The sequence below is a fragment of the Aphelocoma coerulescens genome, chromosome 13 (genome assembly GCF_041296385.1).
Source record: "Aphelocoma coerulescens isolate FSJ_1873_10779 chromosome 13, UR_Acoe_1.0, whole genome shotgun sequence".
In the NCBI taxonomy this organism is placed as follows: domain Eukaryota; kingdom Metazoa; phylum Chordata; class Aves; order Passeriformes; family Corvidae; genus Aphelocoma; species Aphelocoma coerulescens.
Genome location: NC_091027.1, coordinates 1,255,065 through 1,272,360, shown reverse-complemented (window position 1 = coordinate 1,272,360; position 17,296 = coordinate 1,255,065). Strand labels below are relative to the sequence as shown.

The 17,296-nt window shown below is 44.6% G+C and overlaps 1 protein-coding gene across 1 annotated transcript; it reads left to right on the top strand.

Annotated features, from left to right (window-relative positions):
- The first annotated feature begins 1,154 nt into the window (after window positions 1-1,154).
- HSPA4 (heat shock protein family A (Hsp70) member 4) lies at window positions 1,155-17,269 on the top strand. Its single transcript, XM_069029027.1, has 19 exons — window positions 1,155-1,318; window positions 5,432-5,489; window positions 7,129-7,269; window positions 7,473-7,595; window positions 8,049-8,148; window positions 8,518-8,651; window positions 9,975-10,219; window positions 10,601-10,677; window positions 10,959-11,110; window positions 11,233-11,339; window positions 11,688-11,821; window positions 12,258-12,439; window positions 12,784-12,870; window positions 13,374-13,526; window positions 13,993-14,118; window positions 14,825-14,932; window positions 15,227-15,346; window positions 15,717-15,878; window positions 16,083-17,269. The coding sequence occupies exons 1-19, from the start codon at window positions 1,212-1,214 to the stop codon at window positions 16,278-16,280; spliced, it is 2,514 nt and encodes an 837-aa protein (XP_068885128.1). The 5' UTR covers window positions 1,155-1,211; the 3' UTR covers window positions 16,281-17,269.
- Window positions 17,270-17,296: the final 27 nt, after the last annotated feature.

Below are 17,296 nucleotides of genomic sequence, written 5' to 3'. Positions count from 1 at the left end.
GGCGCGTTTCGTCACGGAATTGAAAGCATTCCCAAACATCCCGTTCCACGAAAGTCATGGATGTAAGGATCAGGATTAGGTTTGTGTTAGGATGAGTGCACCAGTCCCTCGTGCTTTCATCCCAAAATGCTTCCCCCGCAGAACCTTTCACACTGCCAAGGCGAGCAGCTCCACTGTCCACTGCCCCCTCCACTGCTGCCACCATGGAATGTGCTGGAAGTTCTAGGGATTTTTTTTTTTTTTAATTGTTTAGCTCTTTAGGGATTCCTGATCCCTAAAAAGACTTTTCTCCCACATGCTCACAAATCACTTGGGGGCCAAACACTGCCCAATGCATCTGTACTCATCCAAACTGCAGCAAGAGGGGCCCAGTGAGATATAAAAACATTAAAATATCCTGTGGTGATTATAGACCAAGTGTACTGTAAATCCTACCGGACATAAAGCAATCATATGCTGAATTTTATTGGGAGCACGGTTGGTACCAAATTATCTTTTAACCACAATCTCAAATTCTCACACCTTGGATTTTCAACCTAGGATCTCAAACCAGGCGTGGACTTTCTGCTGCAATTCAAGAACAATCAGAACATCGAATTCCTGAATGGTTTGGGTTAAAAGGACCTTAAAGATCATCTTATTCCACCCCTGCCATGGGCAGGGACACCTTCCACTATCCCAGGTTGCTCCAAGTCCTGTCCATCCTGGCTTGGACACTTCCAGGGATAGCTGAACCGCAAAAGAAAAATAGTAAAGAGGCGTTTAAGTCCTTTTCTGCAAAAACTGTCTTTCCATAAACTGTAATTTTATTATCATTAAATCGCACGGTGTGCTGTTTCCATCCACCCCATCCGTCACCCTCAGGTCGCTACATCACGGGCAGGAAAAAGTTTCACTAAAAGGCTTTCCTGGGGCACGACAAGCCTCGGACTGAGGGCAGTAACTCAGCGACCTTTGCAGTGCCGCCAAGTTGTGACTTTACCGCCTTTTTCTCCCATTCCTCGAAGATTACGCAAGGAAACGACTCCGCCGACGGGAAAAAGCGGCGAACCCGGAGCCCCCTCAGAGCCCCCTCAGAGCCCCCGCCCCCGGCCCCGCCGCCCGGCCCGCGCTCTCGCGAGATCTCGGCCGCCCCAGCGCCGGCGCGGCCGCGGCCCGACGGGATCTTTCGAGAATTGCCGGTGCCGCGCTCCCCCCTCAGCGCCGCCGCCATGTCCGTGGTGGGCATCGACCTGGGCTTCCAGAGCTGCTACGTGGCCGTGGCCCGCGCCGGCGGCATCGAGACCGTCGCCAACGAGTACAGCGACCGCAGCACGCCGTGAGTGAACGCGGGAGCCGCGCTGAGGCGGCGGCAAGGCGCCCGCGGGGCCCGGCGTGGCGGGGCCGGGCAGGGAGGGAAGCGGCGGGGCCGGGGGAACGGAGGTATAAAGTGCTTAGAGAGAAGCGGTAAAGCGGGGCAGACACGGAGGGGGCTCCGGGAGACCCGCTCAGCTGCCGTTCGTAGAATCACAGAATCATAGAATGTTAAGGGGTTGGAAGGGACCTTAAAGCTCATCCAGTTCTACACCTCTGCGATGGGTAGGGACACCTTCCAGTAGACCAGATTGCTCCGAACCCCATCCAGCCTGGCTTCGAACACTTCCAGGGATGGGGCAGCCACAGTTTCTGTGGGCAATTATGTGCCAGTGCCTCATCGCCCTCACAGGGAGCAATTTCTACCGTATATTTAACCTAAATTTCCCCTCTTTCAGTCCGAAGCCATTCCCCCTTGTGCTGTCAGTCCAGTTCCTGATGCAGAGTCCTTCTCCAGCTTCCCTGTAGCCCCTTCAGACGCTGGAAGATGCTCTGAGGTGACCGCAGAACCTTCTCTTTTCCAGGCTGAACAGCCCCAGCTCTCTCAGCCCTTCGGTGCAGTACGGCCGGTTTGACCCCCCCGAGGCGGGGCTGTGCTCTTGGGATTAGAAGGACGGGGGCTGTGAGTGTAGAAAAAAACATCCCTGGCTGCTGGAAGCGCCAGACCGTAATTCCCCGTGTGTTCACACGCCGAGTTCTGGTAGCATGGCTCTCATTCCCCTGCAGTCCCAGCACAGCAGGACCGGGGAGGGGAGGGCTCAGCTGGTGCCGGGCTCGGTGTGACCCCCACGGCCTGTCCTGGGATCAGAGTTTGGGAAAGCTGCTCAGCAGCCTGGAGTGCCAGGACAAGGGCAATAGCTTCAAACTGACAGAGAGGAGGTTTGGATTGGATATTGGGAAGGAATTCTTCCCTGTGAGGTTGCTGAGGCCCTGGCACAGGGTGCCCAGAGCAGCTGTGGCTGCCCCTGGATCCCTGGCAGCGCCCAAGGCCAGGCTGGACATTGGGGCTGGAGCAGCCTGGGACAGTGGAAGGTGTCCCTGCCATGGCAGGGGTGGCACTGGGTGGGCTTTAAGGTCCCTCCCAACCTAAATCATTCCATGATTCCATGATATAACATGATCAGTATATTCTAGCCCTGCTCATATAATGATCCTTCCCAACACATTCTCAACAGGGGTGTGCATTGCCCCTTTTAATAAGGAACTTCCTAAGAAGGAGAGGGAGAACTGGGGTAAAACTCTGTGAATGAAATGCAAAATGAAAGCGGAAAAAGAATTTGCATCAGACCTGGAGGGGAGCTGTGGGGAAAGCTGTCCTAAAAGTGTTCCTGCAGCTTACCTTCTGTTGCAGTATGGCTTTATTTAAGCAGATACTGAAGTAGCTGTCTCCATGAGACAGTTGGATCATCCTCCATGTTTGGGGTTTTTTAGATCCCTTGTATCACTCCAGAAAGCCCAGTGACCTTGCTTCTCACTAGACAATACATCACTGTTTGCTTGCCCCTGTCTTTAAGCAATGAATAAATGGAGAAGGAAATTTTGAATTCAGCACATGTGCTCAAGTATCTGGAGATCTTTTAAGTGTTCTCAATAATGTGGGAGTTTAAAGGTTAGATGTGCTGGGAAAACACTGAATGTAGAGACTGTCAGAGCTGTGCTCTAATAGCTGTAGGTATTTGGCCCTCAGGGAGTTGAAGTTCTGCTGATAAATATATCTGTGTATTTGAGATGTGAGCACAAATCTCCCTTGTTGAAGAAGATGAGCTAAATAATATATCTGACACATTGCATCTCTTGGGAAATAATTCAGTTATGGGAGCCTGAAGTGGAATTGGAAGAAATGAGCATAATGAAAATGAGAGGGTTTTAACAGGGCTTAATCTCCAGGTACTGTTCTGAGGGAATGCAGGAAACCATTCTGCAAGCAGACCCTTCTAATTAAAAGAAATTCCGAATGGTGTTTAAGTGACTTAGAATCAGAAGCCTGGTTCAAAAAGTCAGTGCTGAGCAGTTATAGTGGGGAAGCCATGCAAGGCAGTGTGACAGGTTTCCTCAGGCACTGGCTCATGGTCAGGGTTAAACACTGTGTTTCTGTGTTATTGTAATAATTTGTATTATTAAAATAAACCCCAGCTGAGTGCATTGTATTGAGTTCAGTGGCAGATGACACTCCCACAGAATCTGCTTTCATCTCTGGTACTTGGATTCTTCTGGAACCCTGTAAAATTTGAACTTGCACATCCCAAAGCTGTGCAAACCATGTTTGTCTTTGGACATGGAAAAGTGGTAGAGAGAGAGAAAGGTGGTGGAAACTGAGAGGGAAAAATGAGATAGTTTCATTATTTCTATAGAAATGAAGGGACTTCAGTTAAATGAAATCATTGTGATTGACCTTCTGGAGCTGGTGCTGATGGTCAGTGCCGAGAACATGAGCTCTCAGGGGACAGGGGATCTTCCCAGGAAGTGGCAGTGGGTGGGAGGATGAGGTGGTGCCTCCAGGTATGTGAAGCAGAGATTTTAATATTCTAAAGCTGTTTCATTAGACCTCTGATGACCTTCACTGTGAATGTTTCTACTTTAAATGCACTGGTTAGTTATTCAGCTTCCAGAAATTGTGTAAGAGTGTAATTTGTTTTTCATGAGTTTACTGGTTCCTGTGAACTGATTTGGGGAATGAGACTGGATGAAAATTCTTCCTTCTCTCCCTCCTTCTTCCCAGTTTCACTCACCTCTGTGCTGGGTCCCTGCCTGACTCCCCGAGGCTCTCATCTAAATTAGTACATTTGTGTTGGTGAGGGGATCTTGGTTTGTGAATTCAACAGTGAAGTAGCAGGGTATTTTTGTTTTGGCCAAGAGAAAGGTAACAATTCACATCTTAATTCCTTTCAGGAGACAGAGTAAATTAATACCCAGCTCCCTGCTCTGGGCTTGTTAGATTTTTACCCCTGTTTCATTGGTGTGGGCCTGAGATTAGTTTTTTAAACTAATCTCTTGAGTAGTTGTTTTAAACAACTACAGATTTATTCAGAAATGTTAATTCTGTTGCAACACATGCTTAGGGTAGGCCTTGTTGCATTTTTGAAGATATTAATAAAATAGAAGAAGATATAAACCCAATGCAATTCTATCACCCCAGCCTTCCAGTCTGGTTTTGACAGTTTCTGCTTGGAACACCCAATTCCAAACCTCAGGCTGAGCTGGAAGGTTTCCTGTGACAGTCCTATGGCATCACCCTGCTGTAAAGCAGATTCTTAACCTGCTGCATGGAGAGCAGCTTAATTAGACTGTTGGGACGTTGTGTGAGCAGTAGAGATCTGCTTGCCCTATGCCAGGGTTCCCCCCACCAAGTTTACCTCAGTGGTATGAGGAACTTGGATTAGAGGGCTGGATTTCATTTTGTTAGGGCTCCTACAATTCGTTAAATATGTAAATCAAAAGGCTGAATTGGCCTAGGAATTTCTCCAAAAAGGAGGATTTCTTTATTCAGAACTGCAGGCTGTCACAGAGCAGTGAGGAGGGAACATAATTTCTCTTTCTGTGCTCTGTGGGTACAGATGAAGCTCTGAAAGACCAATCTTTCTCTGCAGGTATTTTCTTCCTGCCCTTGAAGGGTTTGGCTTAAAACTGGAAAGCTTAGTTAGCATCTGCTACAGACGTGTAGGAACGATTTCCTTAATATCTGATTCACCTCCTGTTTGTCTGCTAACAGTCGAACGTTTCCCGTGTTATTAGCAACCAACTTATCCTTGAGTGCATCAGATACAGGGGCAGTTACTGAGATAAGGCTGTCTGCCCTGTCAGGGCTTAGAGGGGAAACTTGAAGGAGTGTGGCTGAGGTTGGGGTTGGTGCTGTTCTGCAGGGAGGACCGTGGCTGTTTGAAATGCAATTACAGCGCTTGTTTTTCCCAGAGTCCACAGAACGTTCCATGCGTAGATTGCAGCGAGTGACCAACTTCCTCAATGGACCAAATCATATTCATTAGACCAGTGACCTTCTAGACAGCAGCAATACTTTTTACCCAACAGATGTGCAGTGCAGCTCTGCAGTCACTGACTGAACTCACTCTTTTCCTTGCAGAGCCTGTATATCCTTTGGGCCCAAGAATCGCTCGATTGGTGCTGCAGCTAAAAGCCAGGTGAGCGTGGGGTTTGGGTAAAACAACTTCAGAGCAACAGTGTGGGGCTTATCACTGCAGATAACAGATGTCCCTGAGCTGGTGCCCTGGTGTCTCCATAACTGATGAACAGCTGAGCTTCCCTCAGCTGTTCACCATGGACTGCTGCTTTGTCATCTGGCAGAGAAATCTCAGGGTTGATCCTTGCACATAATGAATTGTACAAAATAAAGCTGTGCCTCTTAAGAAATTCTGAGAACTGCTGATTTTGTTTTTCAGGTCGCAAACGTAAATTCTAAAGCTAAACAGTGGTGTTTCACCCTGCCATAGCTTATTCCATTTCCTGTGCTTTATGATGGCTTTTAATTATGTGACTGTTCTATAGAATTCCATTAAGTGCATGATTTTGGCAGAGAGGGGACGTATTTGAGTGTAAATAGATAGCGCTTTCTTGACCCTTTGTGGCTGAATTACAGCCTAAATATCTCTCTTGGGTGTTCTTGCCCACGGTCTGAATTTCTGTTGCTGTAGGCAGGTAAATGTGATTTAAGGATTGAGAAGAAGTTAAGCTGATTTGTCCTACTCATGGTATTTGGGTCCTGCTGTATCAGATTTAATGTTGCTGTGTAAGTAACCCCTATAAAAGATGATTTATTTTTTTCAAGTCTTCTACAGGAAGTGACTAGTCAAACAGTTGTTTTTTCTTAGCCTAAAAAGCCTAGAATTGTTGAAGATTCATTATCTAAAATACAAAAATCCCTGGACACAGCCATGTTATTCAAGAACAGCACAACTGTACTAGAACCAAACACAGCTGTTTTTTCTGGAATTGAGTGTCTGCTTAGCTTAACGAAATCCATTGGTGCAGAGCCCTGTAGAGATGAGTATGTCCTGCACGGACTAAACTTAGAGAACGTCCAGCCCAAGTTACTTAGGAAGCAGACACCTGCCTGAGCCCAAATCCCAGGTAATGCTCTGTGGAACAGTGCCTGTCTGCTCTCAGTGCCTGTGGTTTTCAGTGCGTGCCTCGCTCCGGTGTCAGTGACAGAATTCCCTTCACTTGTGCTACGTGAAGCAAGCTGGGATGGGCTTTCACTTCTCTGTGCTGATCTCTGCTGTTAATGAAAGTCAGTCTACCTTTTGTCAGTTAAATCAAGGTGACAGTATCATCTTAGGGGACCTCCTGACTTTTTAAAGCTTCTTGAGCAGGTCCTTGAGCTGTTTTCTGGGAATATCTGTGTGTTGAGTGTCATGTGCATGTGATGAACCTGAGCTGGAATTTACATCCATGTGCTTGTTATGTTTGGGCAATCACTGATTGTAGAAAGGTAGGGGGTAGAAAACAGGTAAGTGGGAAAGAGGTTTTGCTAACCATTCTAAAGCATGTCCTACACGTACACGATGAAATTTGAGTGCTGTTGTAATCAATATTTTATAGACTTGGCTCAGTTTTTAGCGTACATTTTATTTTCCATCTCAAATTCCTGTAGGTTCCCTGAGCAGCCAGAGGGAAGTTGCCTCCCAGCACCTGCCCAGATACTGTTAAGATACAAATGATAAAAGTATTCTGGCAAGAGAAGCATGAGAACAAAACTCTGTCTTCTGTTTGAAATTCAGATGTTCCCCTGCCATGTTGTATTAAAGATTTCTTTTTCTCTAGGTTATTTCAAATGCAAAGAATACAGTACAAAGTTTTAAAAGATTTCATGGTCGTGCATTCTCAGATCCCTTTGTTCAAGCTGAAAAAGCAAGCCTTGCCTATGAACTTGTCCAGCTGCCAACAGGCTCAACTGGCATCAAGGTAAGTGTGGCATGTCTGAGAAAGAGCCAGAGGAGGAAACTGATAAAGTTTCCTTTTATTTCTCTGTTTTGAATCTGCTCGCTGTAGTTTGTGTTCTCTTTTGAATGGAAAGCCTTAATAGGGAAGGGAATAAAAGGCAGATGATGGGGATGGTGCATGGGTTCCACTGCAGTATAATGAGCGTGCACAATTTTTGTTTGAAGGCCATGTATATGGAAGAAGAAAGAAACTTTACAATTGAGCAGGTGACAGGAATGCTTCTTACCAAATTAAAGGAGACTGCTGAGAATGCGCTTAAGAAGCCTGTGGTTGACTGTGTTGTTTCTGTAAGTATGGAATCCAACAGAACACACAAAACTTCGTTACTGTCTGAACTGAAATGGCTGCAGCATTGAATGAAGTCTGATTAAATTGCCCAGTAAACTTGAATATCCAGATATCTTTCTTTCCTGTTTAAACTGAATCTTACGTCTCTCGAAAACTAGACTTATTTCATTAATGTTCTTAAATTGCTGCTAATTAGCAGCATAAATAATATTTGATACCTATTTCTGATTATGTGCTCCAAAAATGAGTGGCTTGTGATAGGGAATGGAAAAAGTAACATTGTGGTCATGTAATTTTCTTTTTTTTTTCTTTTTTTTCTATTGCAACTGAAATGAACACTGCATTTGAAGGAGGCCTCAGCTGTGCTCCTTGAGCTCACTGTCCACACTTGTAACTGTTTACTAAAGGTGGCTCCTATAAATGTTAATATTGGCTCTCTGACCTCCTTGCAGGTTCCTTGTTTCTACACAGATGCAGAAAGGAGATCTGTGATGGATGCTACCCAGATTGCTGGTCTCAACTGTCTGAGACTAATCAATGAAACAACAGCAGGTAATTCCTTCCTGTCCCTCACTCAGTGTTGTAGTTTTGCTATGTCAAAGGGCTTTTATTCTGCCAGTGAGCCTTGCTTTCTGGAATTAACAGCTGCTTTTGTACACTTGAAATAGATGAGTTGATCAGAAAGTTTCCTAAATTCTGGTCTGTTTCATTGCTTTACAAAGGCATAAAGATATTTGTGAATATCTGTTTTAATGCAGCTGAGGGAAGGGCTGGTACTGCTTAATGTTCTTCCACGTTTCTTTAGCATTGGGAGTTTTGTTTAATGAGAGATCAGTGTCTGTAGCTTGAGAAGCACAAGGAAATGCTTATTTCTTGATAATTATAAACCTGAATGTCTTAACTATACTTTTATTTCTGTAGTTGCCCTTGCATATGGGATCTATAAGCAAGACCTGCCTGCCTTGGAAGAAAAGCCACGGAACGTTGTTTTTGTGGACATGGGGCATTCTGCATATCAAGTTTCTGTTTGTGCATTCAACAAAGGCAAACTGAAAGTAAACAAGCTGTTACACATCCATTTTAATTATCTGTAGAACACTCATCAGCACATCCATGGACTGTGGCAGGCAAGCCTGCCTGGCTTCACAGAGGGGCGTCCACACAGCTCAATTCATGTTTTTAAAATTGCACTTTGTCTGGAGCAAAAAGTAGGGCAGGGAACTAGAGAGCTTTTGAGCAGTGTGTGGAGGAAGCAAACATGCCTTAATCAGCAGACTCTGGCAAAGAAGAAAAAATCTGGATTAAATGGTTTATTCAGAAATTATCATATCTGACTGTGTGCTGCTTTCAAAAAAATACTCCAGTTCAGTCATGAGATCTGGTGTTAAACCAGGAATTCCTACAATGGTGTAAGCACCAGACATTGTTTCTGAACCCTCACTGTGGTGCTCATGTGCAAGAGTAGAAACATTCCTGATTGCTTTAAGCTGCCAGTGGAAGCTCAGCAGATGACAGTGTACTTCTGAGTGTACATTGCCAAAGCATTGCTGTTTTCCAGCAAATACTAACATCTTAGTGGCTTTTTTATTTTTACAGTTTATTATTACAATCTGGCCTTGGCAGTTACAATAACTTTCTCATGAGTGGCTGGAGAAACAGATGCAAAACTTAAAGCATTAAGTAATTAAATGCTGAGAAATGTTCTGAAAACATTTGTTTTCTCATAGTTTTGTTTAGTGAAGAAATGTAACCTTTATGTTTCTCTTGGATTTGTTTTTTAACTTGGAAGCCATGGCAGTGTGGAAGGAATGCTTGGGGGTCTAGAGTGGAGGGCTGTTGGGGCAGTGTAGAGATCAAAGCCAGTGTGAAGGGGTATTGAGGGTAATGTGATACTTCACTGACTTCTGTTCCTAAAAAAATTAATTCATGGTGTGTTTACAGAGCAGAATGAGCTGAGGTGGGTGGGCTACAGGTGTTCTTTGCAGATAACTCCTTCATCAAAAATGAGCACCTGTTTTAAGAGTTATTATCATTTATTCTCTTCCTGTTTTATTTTTAGCTTGGTGTAAGCACATTCCACCCTTAGGAGGCATCAAATATTAAACTGGGATATGACTCAAACTGACAGTGGCTAAGCAGAATTTGGAAACAGAGGCCTGCTCCCAGCACAAGCTATGGAACAGATTGTGTTGCTAAGTCCTGCCCTATCTCCCTAAATTCCTTTTAAAGCAGTTGTCACCTCATTCCAGGAAGGCCAATTTCTTTGACTTAGGGTTGAACTATATTTGAAACAAAGCAGTGCTTTGATGTTAACTGCTAATTGCTTTCATGGAGTACTGGCACATTGTTCTGTTACTGAAGGGTTCCCTTCCTTTAAGGTTCTCGCTACAGCATTCGATACAACCCTTGGAGGCAGGAAGTTTGATGAGGTGTTGGTGGAATACTTTTGTGAGGAGTTTGGGAAGAAATACAAACTTGACATCAAGTCCAAGATCCGAGCGCTGCTGAGGCTGTACCAGGAGTGTGAGAGGCTGAAGAAGCTGATGAGTGCCAATGCCTCTGACCTGCCCATGAACATAGAGTGCTTCATGAATGATATAGATGTGTCTGGAACCATGAACAGGTAACCTTGGCTACTCTACACGGGGAAACTTCAGAGTGCCCTTCAGGCAATTGAAAACTTGGTACTAAGTGTCAGCTTTTAGGGCTGCAGGGGGGTGAGAAATGAAACAACATGTGCAGGAATGCTGCTGGAAATGAAAATGTTTAGAGCCTGGTCAGTGGCCTTGAGTTAGGAGGGAGGGCTGTGAATGTTGCAAGGGTGCCAGGGTTACTGGAACCACGTTTTGTCTGGGAGAATATACTAAAGCATAAAGCTAGGGCTGGAGGAGAGAAAACCCTGCAGTACACAGTGAAGGTGGCATTCCTTCAGTTTGGGCATCCTTTTGTGTTTGCAGTGTTGCTTATGGTGTGCTAGAGTTTTGTTTATGGCTTCTCCCAACAGAAGCAAATTTTTAGAGATGTGTGAAGGACTCCTGGCAAGAGTGGAGCCACCCCTTCGCAGCGTGCTGGAGCAAGCCAGTAAGTGGGGGTGTGTGTGGGGCTGTTCTGCGTGCAGACAGGAGCCAGCCAGAGTGCAGGCTTCCTTTGCATGTCGGACACAGGGATTTACCCCAAAACTATTGCTGGTTTAGTAGTTACAAGATTAAAAAACTTTCTTACACAAGCTGAAATCTGAAATTTTTACTGCTTAGAAACTTAGAGAACAAGCCTAATGTTGGTCTATTAAAACTTCTGGTTTATGACGTCAGTGTGTTCATGTGAAAAAGAAACATTTCATCTACTGTCTGACTCCTTTCTAGGGTTAAAGAAGGAGGATATTTATGCAGTAGAGATAGTTGGTGGTACCACAAGAATTCCTGCTGTAAAAGAGAAGATCAGTAAATTTTTTGGCAAAGAAGTCAGTACAACCCTGAATGCAGATGAGGCTGTGGCACGAGGCTGTGCACTGCAGGTAAAAAGTGCTGCTTGTTTTAGCTGTGAGGATATTAAACATCATCAATAGCTACGTGGTGAATGAAATGCTTGTTCACCTAAAGTCTGAATGTTTGTAATGTGGCTTTTGTGCTCTTGCAGTGTGCAATTTTGTCCCCGGCTTTCAAAGTGAGAGAGTTTTCTATCACAGATTTGATACCATATCCCATCTCTTTGCGATGGAATTCGCCAGCAGAGGAAGGCCTAAGGTAAAAACAGTTCAATCTTCTTGCATGTGACAGCTTGAAATTACTGGTGACAATCAGAGTAAATAACAAACATGAGTAAGTACCCTTAGAACAGGGTATTTCCAGGGTTAAATACCCATTTAGCACTTCAGGTTTGATACTTCTGAAGTTAATGATGGTAGAAAACAAAACCAAGGTGGAGTGGTTGTTTGGCACTTCCTGCATGGCTGTTGGTGTTATTTAACCTGAAAAATCAGGACAGTCTTGTCACTTCTTAAGGAAGCTTTTCCATTAGGAGTATCTAGAAATGTGCTGTTACCTTGCCAGCTGTGTTGTCATACTGAACACAGGCTGTGTTTTCTCTTGCAGCGACTGTGAGGTCTTCCCCAAAAACCATGCTGCTCCCTTTTCCAAGGTCCTCACTTTCTACAGGAAGGAGCCCTTCACTCTGGAGGCCTACTACAGTTCCCCCAAGGAGCTGCCTTACCCAGACCCTGCTATAGGTTAGCACCATTCTGTACCTTTAACTAAGAGTCTTTTCTATGTTTCAAGCCTTTTGTGTCTAATTACATAGTCTGCACATGCAGCCTACTGCAAATGCTCTCAGGATGACGTTTCAAATGGATTTTCAGTAAAATAGGTGGAGTAACGTGAAGTTTGTGGGCAAAAAGAGCATCCTAATACTGCAGCAGACCTGGTAGGGGCACACTGAGAGTTGTGCAGTCTTTTGCTCTGATAAAAGTAACACCAGGTTTTACATAGAGAATTCCCAATAGCTGTGCCCCTGCATTGCTGAGTAAAAATACTGGATTGTCCAACTTGAGTAGGTTTTAACATTCCCTGAGCACATTGCAGTGAGCTGTGTCAGCAGCAGTTGGGGTTTGCTTTGCATTCAGTGCTTGGGTTAATCAAAAGTGTTTGGTTTTTTTCTCTGTTTAGCTCACTTCTTGGTTCAGAAGGTCACTCCTCAAACAGATGGATCCAGTTCCAAAGTGAAAGTCAAAGTCAGAGTAAATATCCATGGCATCTTCAGTGTTTCAAGTGCATCTTTGGTGGAGGTTCATAAATCTGACGAGAACGAGGAGCCAATGGAGACGGATCAGCACGCAAAGGAGGAAGAGGTAACAGACTCACTGCTGCCAGCTGCTCAGAATCCCCATGGTCTCAGGCTTGTGTAAGGATTTACTAGACATGCCCACAACTAAAATATGGGATTGAGTACTAGTTGTGGTATGTTACACCAGTGACAGAACTCTTGAAACCAGGATTGAGGTATAGATCAATTCTTAATGATGGAGCTGTGGCTTGCTGGAACAAAGACTGGGAGCTCATAATTTATTCCTTCAGTTTTCAGTCTGGTTTTTTTTGTCTAAAGAGCATTAGAGATGTTAAGGGATCAGCCTAGGAACTGAAGCAGTGATCTGCATTTGTTTAATGTGTGAAATTGGATCTCTCTGAATTTCAGAAGATGCAAGTAGACGAGGAGCAACAAAAGGCTGAAGAGCAACAGCAAACCCAGCCTGAAAATAAGGCAGAGTCTGAAGAAATGGAGGTAACAGGAGCATTTGAGACTTTATTTTCATGAGATTCCTGAGAATATGAGGAGTGTGAGCACATCTGCTGCCTTTGTCATAGTTCTGGAAGCCAAACTTTTATTTCAGTGCACTGGTGGTCTATTGTGATTAGAGCTTTAGAAAGGACACAAATGGCACTGATAACTGCAGACCTGTCAGGTGACCTGGTACTGATAAAATGGGGGAACTCTCCTGTTCAGGGAAGAAATAATCATCTAGTTTTCAATACCTTGAATACTAGAACAGTGTTCTGCCATGAGCACCCTCCCCCATGAATGTAGACAGAGTGCCCAGAAAAGGTCAGTACCTGCATTAATTATCTCAGGCTTCAGCAGCTGAGGTGCCAGAATGGCAGGGAGTGCTTGGTTCTCTTGTTGAGGCACTAATTCAGCTCTTCTGGTGTAAACCTTGACTGCTCCCCTTGAGCTGAGTGGTGATGGTGTTTTTACTGTGAATATATTTATGTATTTCCTTAATGCAGACTTGTCAGGCTGACTCAAAGGATAAGAAAGTGGATCAGCCGCCTCAGGCCAAGAAGGCCAAAGTGAAGACGACCACAGTGGACCTTCCCATCGAGAACCAGCTGGTGTGGCAGATAGGGAAGGACATGCTCAACTTGTTCATTGAGAATGAGGTAAACTCCTCCTTGCCCAAGCTACAAATGTCACTTGTTGGTCTCCAGAAATGTTGTTCATTACACGTGGTTAAGGATGGTCAAGGAAAGATGAAAAGGAATCAAACAAGCAGTTAGGAGTCAGAGGTGAACAAGAGTGCCCCGTGGAGGCAGAATACATTCATTGCTGCTGATCAGTGGAGCTGTAACTCTCAAAGGGCTGTTCTGTGGGAAACCTCCAGAATCACCTGCAGGCATGAGGTGCAGGTGACCTTCAGGGTGGACGTTCCTCAGCTGGGAAGGATTGTCCTGTGCTGTATTGGACATCACACCAAAACTGAAATGAGTTTTCAGTCATGTGCTATGCTAGAACCATTCTGTAAATCACAGTTTTGCAAAATCTTGATCTGGTTTGCAAACAGGTGACCTGGAAATAAATGTTAAATTATGAGCTTTTTAGCCAACTAATTTGACACCTTGTTGACAGGGTAAGATGATAATGCAGGATAAGCTGGAGAAGGAGAGGAATGATGCCAAGAATGCAGTGGAGGAATACGTGTATGAAATGAGAGACAAGCTCTGTGGTGTTTACGAGAAGTTCGTCAGTGAGGATGTGAGTATTCCTGCTTGATTGTCCTGGTACAATCAACAGTTGGATTCAGTAACTCTTGACCTGTATCTCATACTATGTTTACATAAATTACATATTCAGACTTCAAATTTGAAGAAATAATTGTAACCTTTCTGGCTCTGATGATAATCTACTAAAAGTAGGCACTTGTATCTGAACTGGTTGCCTAAAAATCTCCTGGCATTATTATTAATCGGCTTTCCCTGTTGTACTGAAGGAGCTGGGTGTGTAATGAATTTAACTCTGCTTCAGGGATGAATCTCTCAGCTCCTGACTGCATCCACCTTGCTTTTAATGGAGCTTTGCCAGCCAGGTGTCTGCAGAGCCCAAACTGGGACATGCCAGGTGGCGTTTATGGCACCTTTGCTAAAGAAAAGTTTCCCTCTGTTCTCAGGCTTGCTCATGTAGTGACAATGAAAACGTGCAGAGGACAAAAAAGCCTTTTATGTGACAGTATTGATCTGAACTGTGGCTGTCACAGAGGTTCTTCCTTGGGCCTGCAATCTGCCACAAAGCTGTATAGAAGAATATTTTATTTCTTATTTTTTACTAAAATAGGATAAAGAGTTCCAGACAGAGTTCTTCATGTTCTAAAAATACAACCCTTGCAGAAAGGTCCAGGTACCATTTAATACCATCTGTCACCTAATAAGTGATGTCACCTGCCTGTTTTGTGTGATTGCTGCAGGATCGGAATAGCTTCACACTGAAGCTGGAAGATACAGAAATTTGGCTTTATGAAGATGGTGAAGACCAGCCCAAACAAATATACATTGATAAATTGACAGAACTGAAGGTCAGTGGTTCTTACATTCCCAAGGGAATTTACTGAAGCTGGGAAACTGTTCCAGTGAGGAGCTGTCTGGGGTCTGAGAATCTGCTGGTTCTGAGGTAACAAACTGCCTGCTTTGGATTGTGTGTGAGGAGCAGATCTCCAACAGACCTGTAACAACTTGGCTGAGGGAGGCTCAGGCTTTCCTGTAAGCAGAGGGAGTTCCGAGAGTTCGGGAAGGTTGATGTGTCCTGTCAGACCTTGAGGATCCCTCAGTGATGCTCCATGAGTTTTGATATCTATTGTGCTTTGTTTCAGACTCTGGGTCAGCCTATTCAGGCAAGATTCCAAGAATCAGAGGAAAGACCAAAAGCATTTGAGGACTTGGGAAAGCAAATCCAGCAGTACATGAAAGCTGTTCATGCATTCAAAGCAAAGGTATTTCCATACTTAATTTCTGGAAAACGTAAGGAAACGGTACAAATATTTTCTGAATTTTAGGTAACCTGCTTCAGACAAAAATCTGGTGCAACCTCCCAGTAACAGATTTTCAGAAGTGGATTTTAGGCCTTGCACACCTCAGTCTCTTTTTAATCAGGTGTTTATTTCCTCATGGAGGCAAAATGCCAACAGCAGGAGAACTTCAGGTCCCTGGTTACCGAGCTGTGGGTGATCAGCTTGGTTGATCTGTTAACCACAACAGCTCTTGGCTAAATGGCCTTTAGTGTTTTGAAGTTAAGTTTTGAGGAGATCAGGATGCAGTTTCTGCTCAACCACTGACACAGCTGCTCCTGTTTGGGTGTTGCAGGATGAACTGTATGAGCACCTCGATGAAGCAGACGTGGCAAAGGTGGAGAAGAGCGCCAATGAAGCCATGGAGTGGATGAACAACAACCTCAACCTTCAGAACAAGAGGAGTCTTACTTTGGACCCAGTTATAAAAGCAAAAGACATACAGGCTAAAGCTAAAGTAAGTTTTTTTGCATAACTCACTGTATTTCCATGAATTTTTGTGTTTATTGCTCTATCAGAAAATTCTGAGGTGAAAAATCTCAAAAGTACCAGGGAACATCAGCCCTCAACTGGAGCATTCCCAGCAGTGGTTTCAAAGGTTAAAGTTCAGCTGTGGAAGACGAGACCATTTCTAAGGATGTGTTATTTCTGTGTGTTGTAGGAATTGGCAAGTATTTGTAATCCCATAGTGAACAAACCCAAACCCAAGGTGGAGCTGCCGAAGGAGGAGCAGAAGCCGACGGAACCCAACGGACCATTGGACGGGCAGGGAGACGCCGGGAGCGGGACCCAGCCTCCCGAGCAGGGCTCTGCCCCCACAGCCACCGACAAGAAGCTTCCAGAAATGGACATTGACTGAATATCAGCACTTGTTTATATTATTGCAAACTACAATAAAGCTTTAAGTTGTCGACTTTGTACGTTCTGAATACAAACTGAAGCAAGCGAATCCCACAGCGCTCTTGGTAACTCTTGGAGAGGTTTGGGCAGGGCAGCAGGTCAGAACACGGAGGTGGGGAAGGACTCGCTCAGCTCAGCAGTGTTTGCCTTTATTGATTGTATTTAGAAGTTTTGGTAGTCTCTAGACCTCTAGGAACAGCCATAAGCTGCTTCTCCATTGTTAATGTCCAGGCTGAGTCAATCCTCCCTTGAAGGAGGGAGACAGCAGCATCTGAAGTCTGATGTGCACCCTGCTCTTCCCTTTCCCTGCGGATTGCAGCACTGGCACTGCAGGGAGGGCAGGGGAGAGCCAAGGCAGAGTCTTCCATTGCCCTTGGTTTAGTGTTAATGCCTGCTCTGGACTCACTCTGATTTGCACTGGAACAGTTGATGGTTACAGGAGGTTTGCAGAGCAGGGGGTGGTTCATCAGCACCTTTATTCCTTAGCCCAGACTGTAGATCAGACTCCGAATGTGCTCCTGGACAGGGGAGTGGGTTTCTCACAAACTCTCCAGCTTTAGGCCCTGTAAACTCCTTGTCTCTAGTTAAATTAGCTGCTTGTAGAAAGAGTGAATACTTGTATTTCAGCTGCCTATGCTGATAGTTGATTCTGACTTGTTCCTAACTTTTTCTGGCAGGGGTATGCTTGCTTCCATGAGGCCTTCATTTGGAATGCTTGGTTTTTTGTTTTGGTTTCTTTTTTTCCAGGAAAACCAAGAACTGACGGAGATGTTGGTTTGTTTTGTTGTTTGTTTGTTTTTTTTTTTTTCTATGAGCTTTATACAATGATTTGCTTCTAGTACTGGTTGTCATTAAACTTGCAAAAATTAATTTGTATGTGTTAAAATCCAAAGCTGAAAAACACCCATTCAGATATTGCAAGAAATAAATGCACTGGATTCTACTGGATCACCTGCTGCAGCTGTTGATTCCAAC

Excerpts from the sequence above, each read along its gene's own strand:
- HSPA4 (XM_069029027.1), top strand. The coding sequence starts at position 1,212 with ATGTCCGTGGTGGGCATCGACCTGGGCTTCCAGAGCTGCTACGTGGCC. Across the intron at positions 7,270-7,472 it reads CAGGCTCAACTGGCATCAAG|GCCATGTATATGGAAGAAGA; the intron begins GTAAGTGTGGCA and ends TTTTGTTTGAAG. Across the intron at positions 12,440-12,783 it reads AGCACGCAAAGGAGGAAGAG|AAGATGCAAGTAGACGAGGA; the intron begins GTAACAGACTCA and ends TCTGAATTTCAG.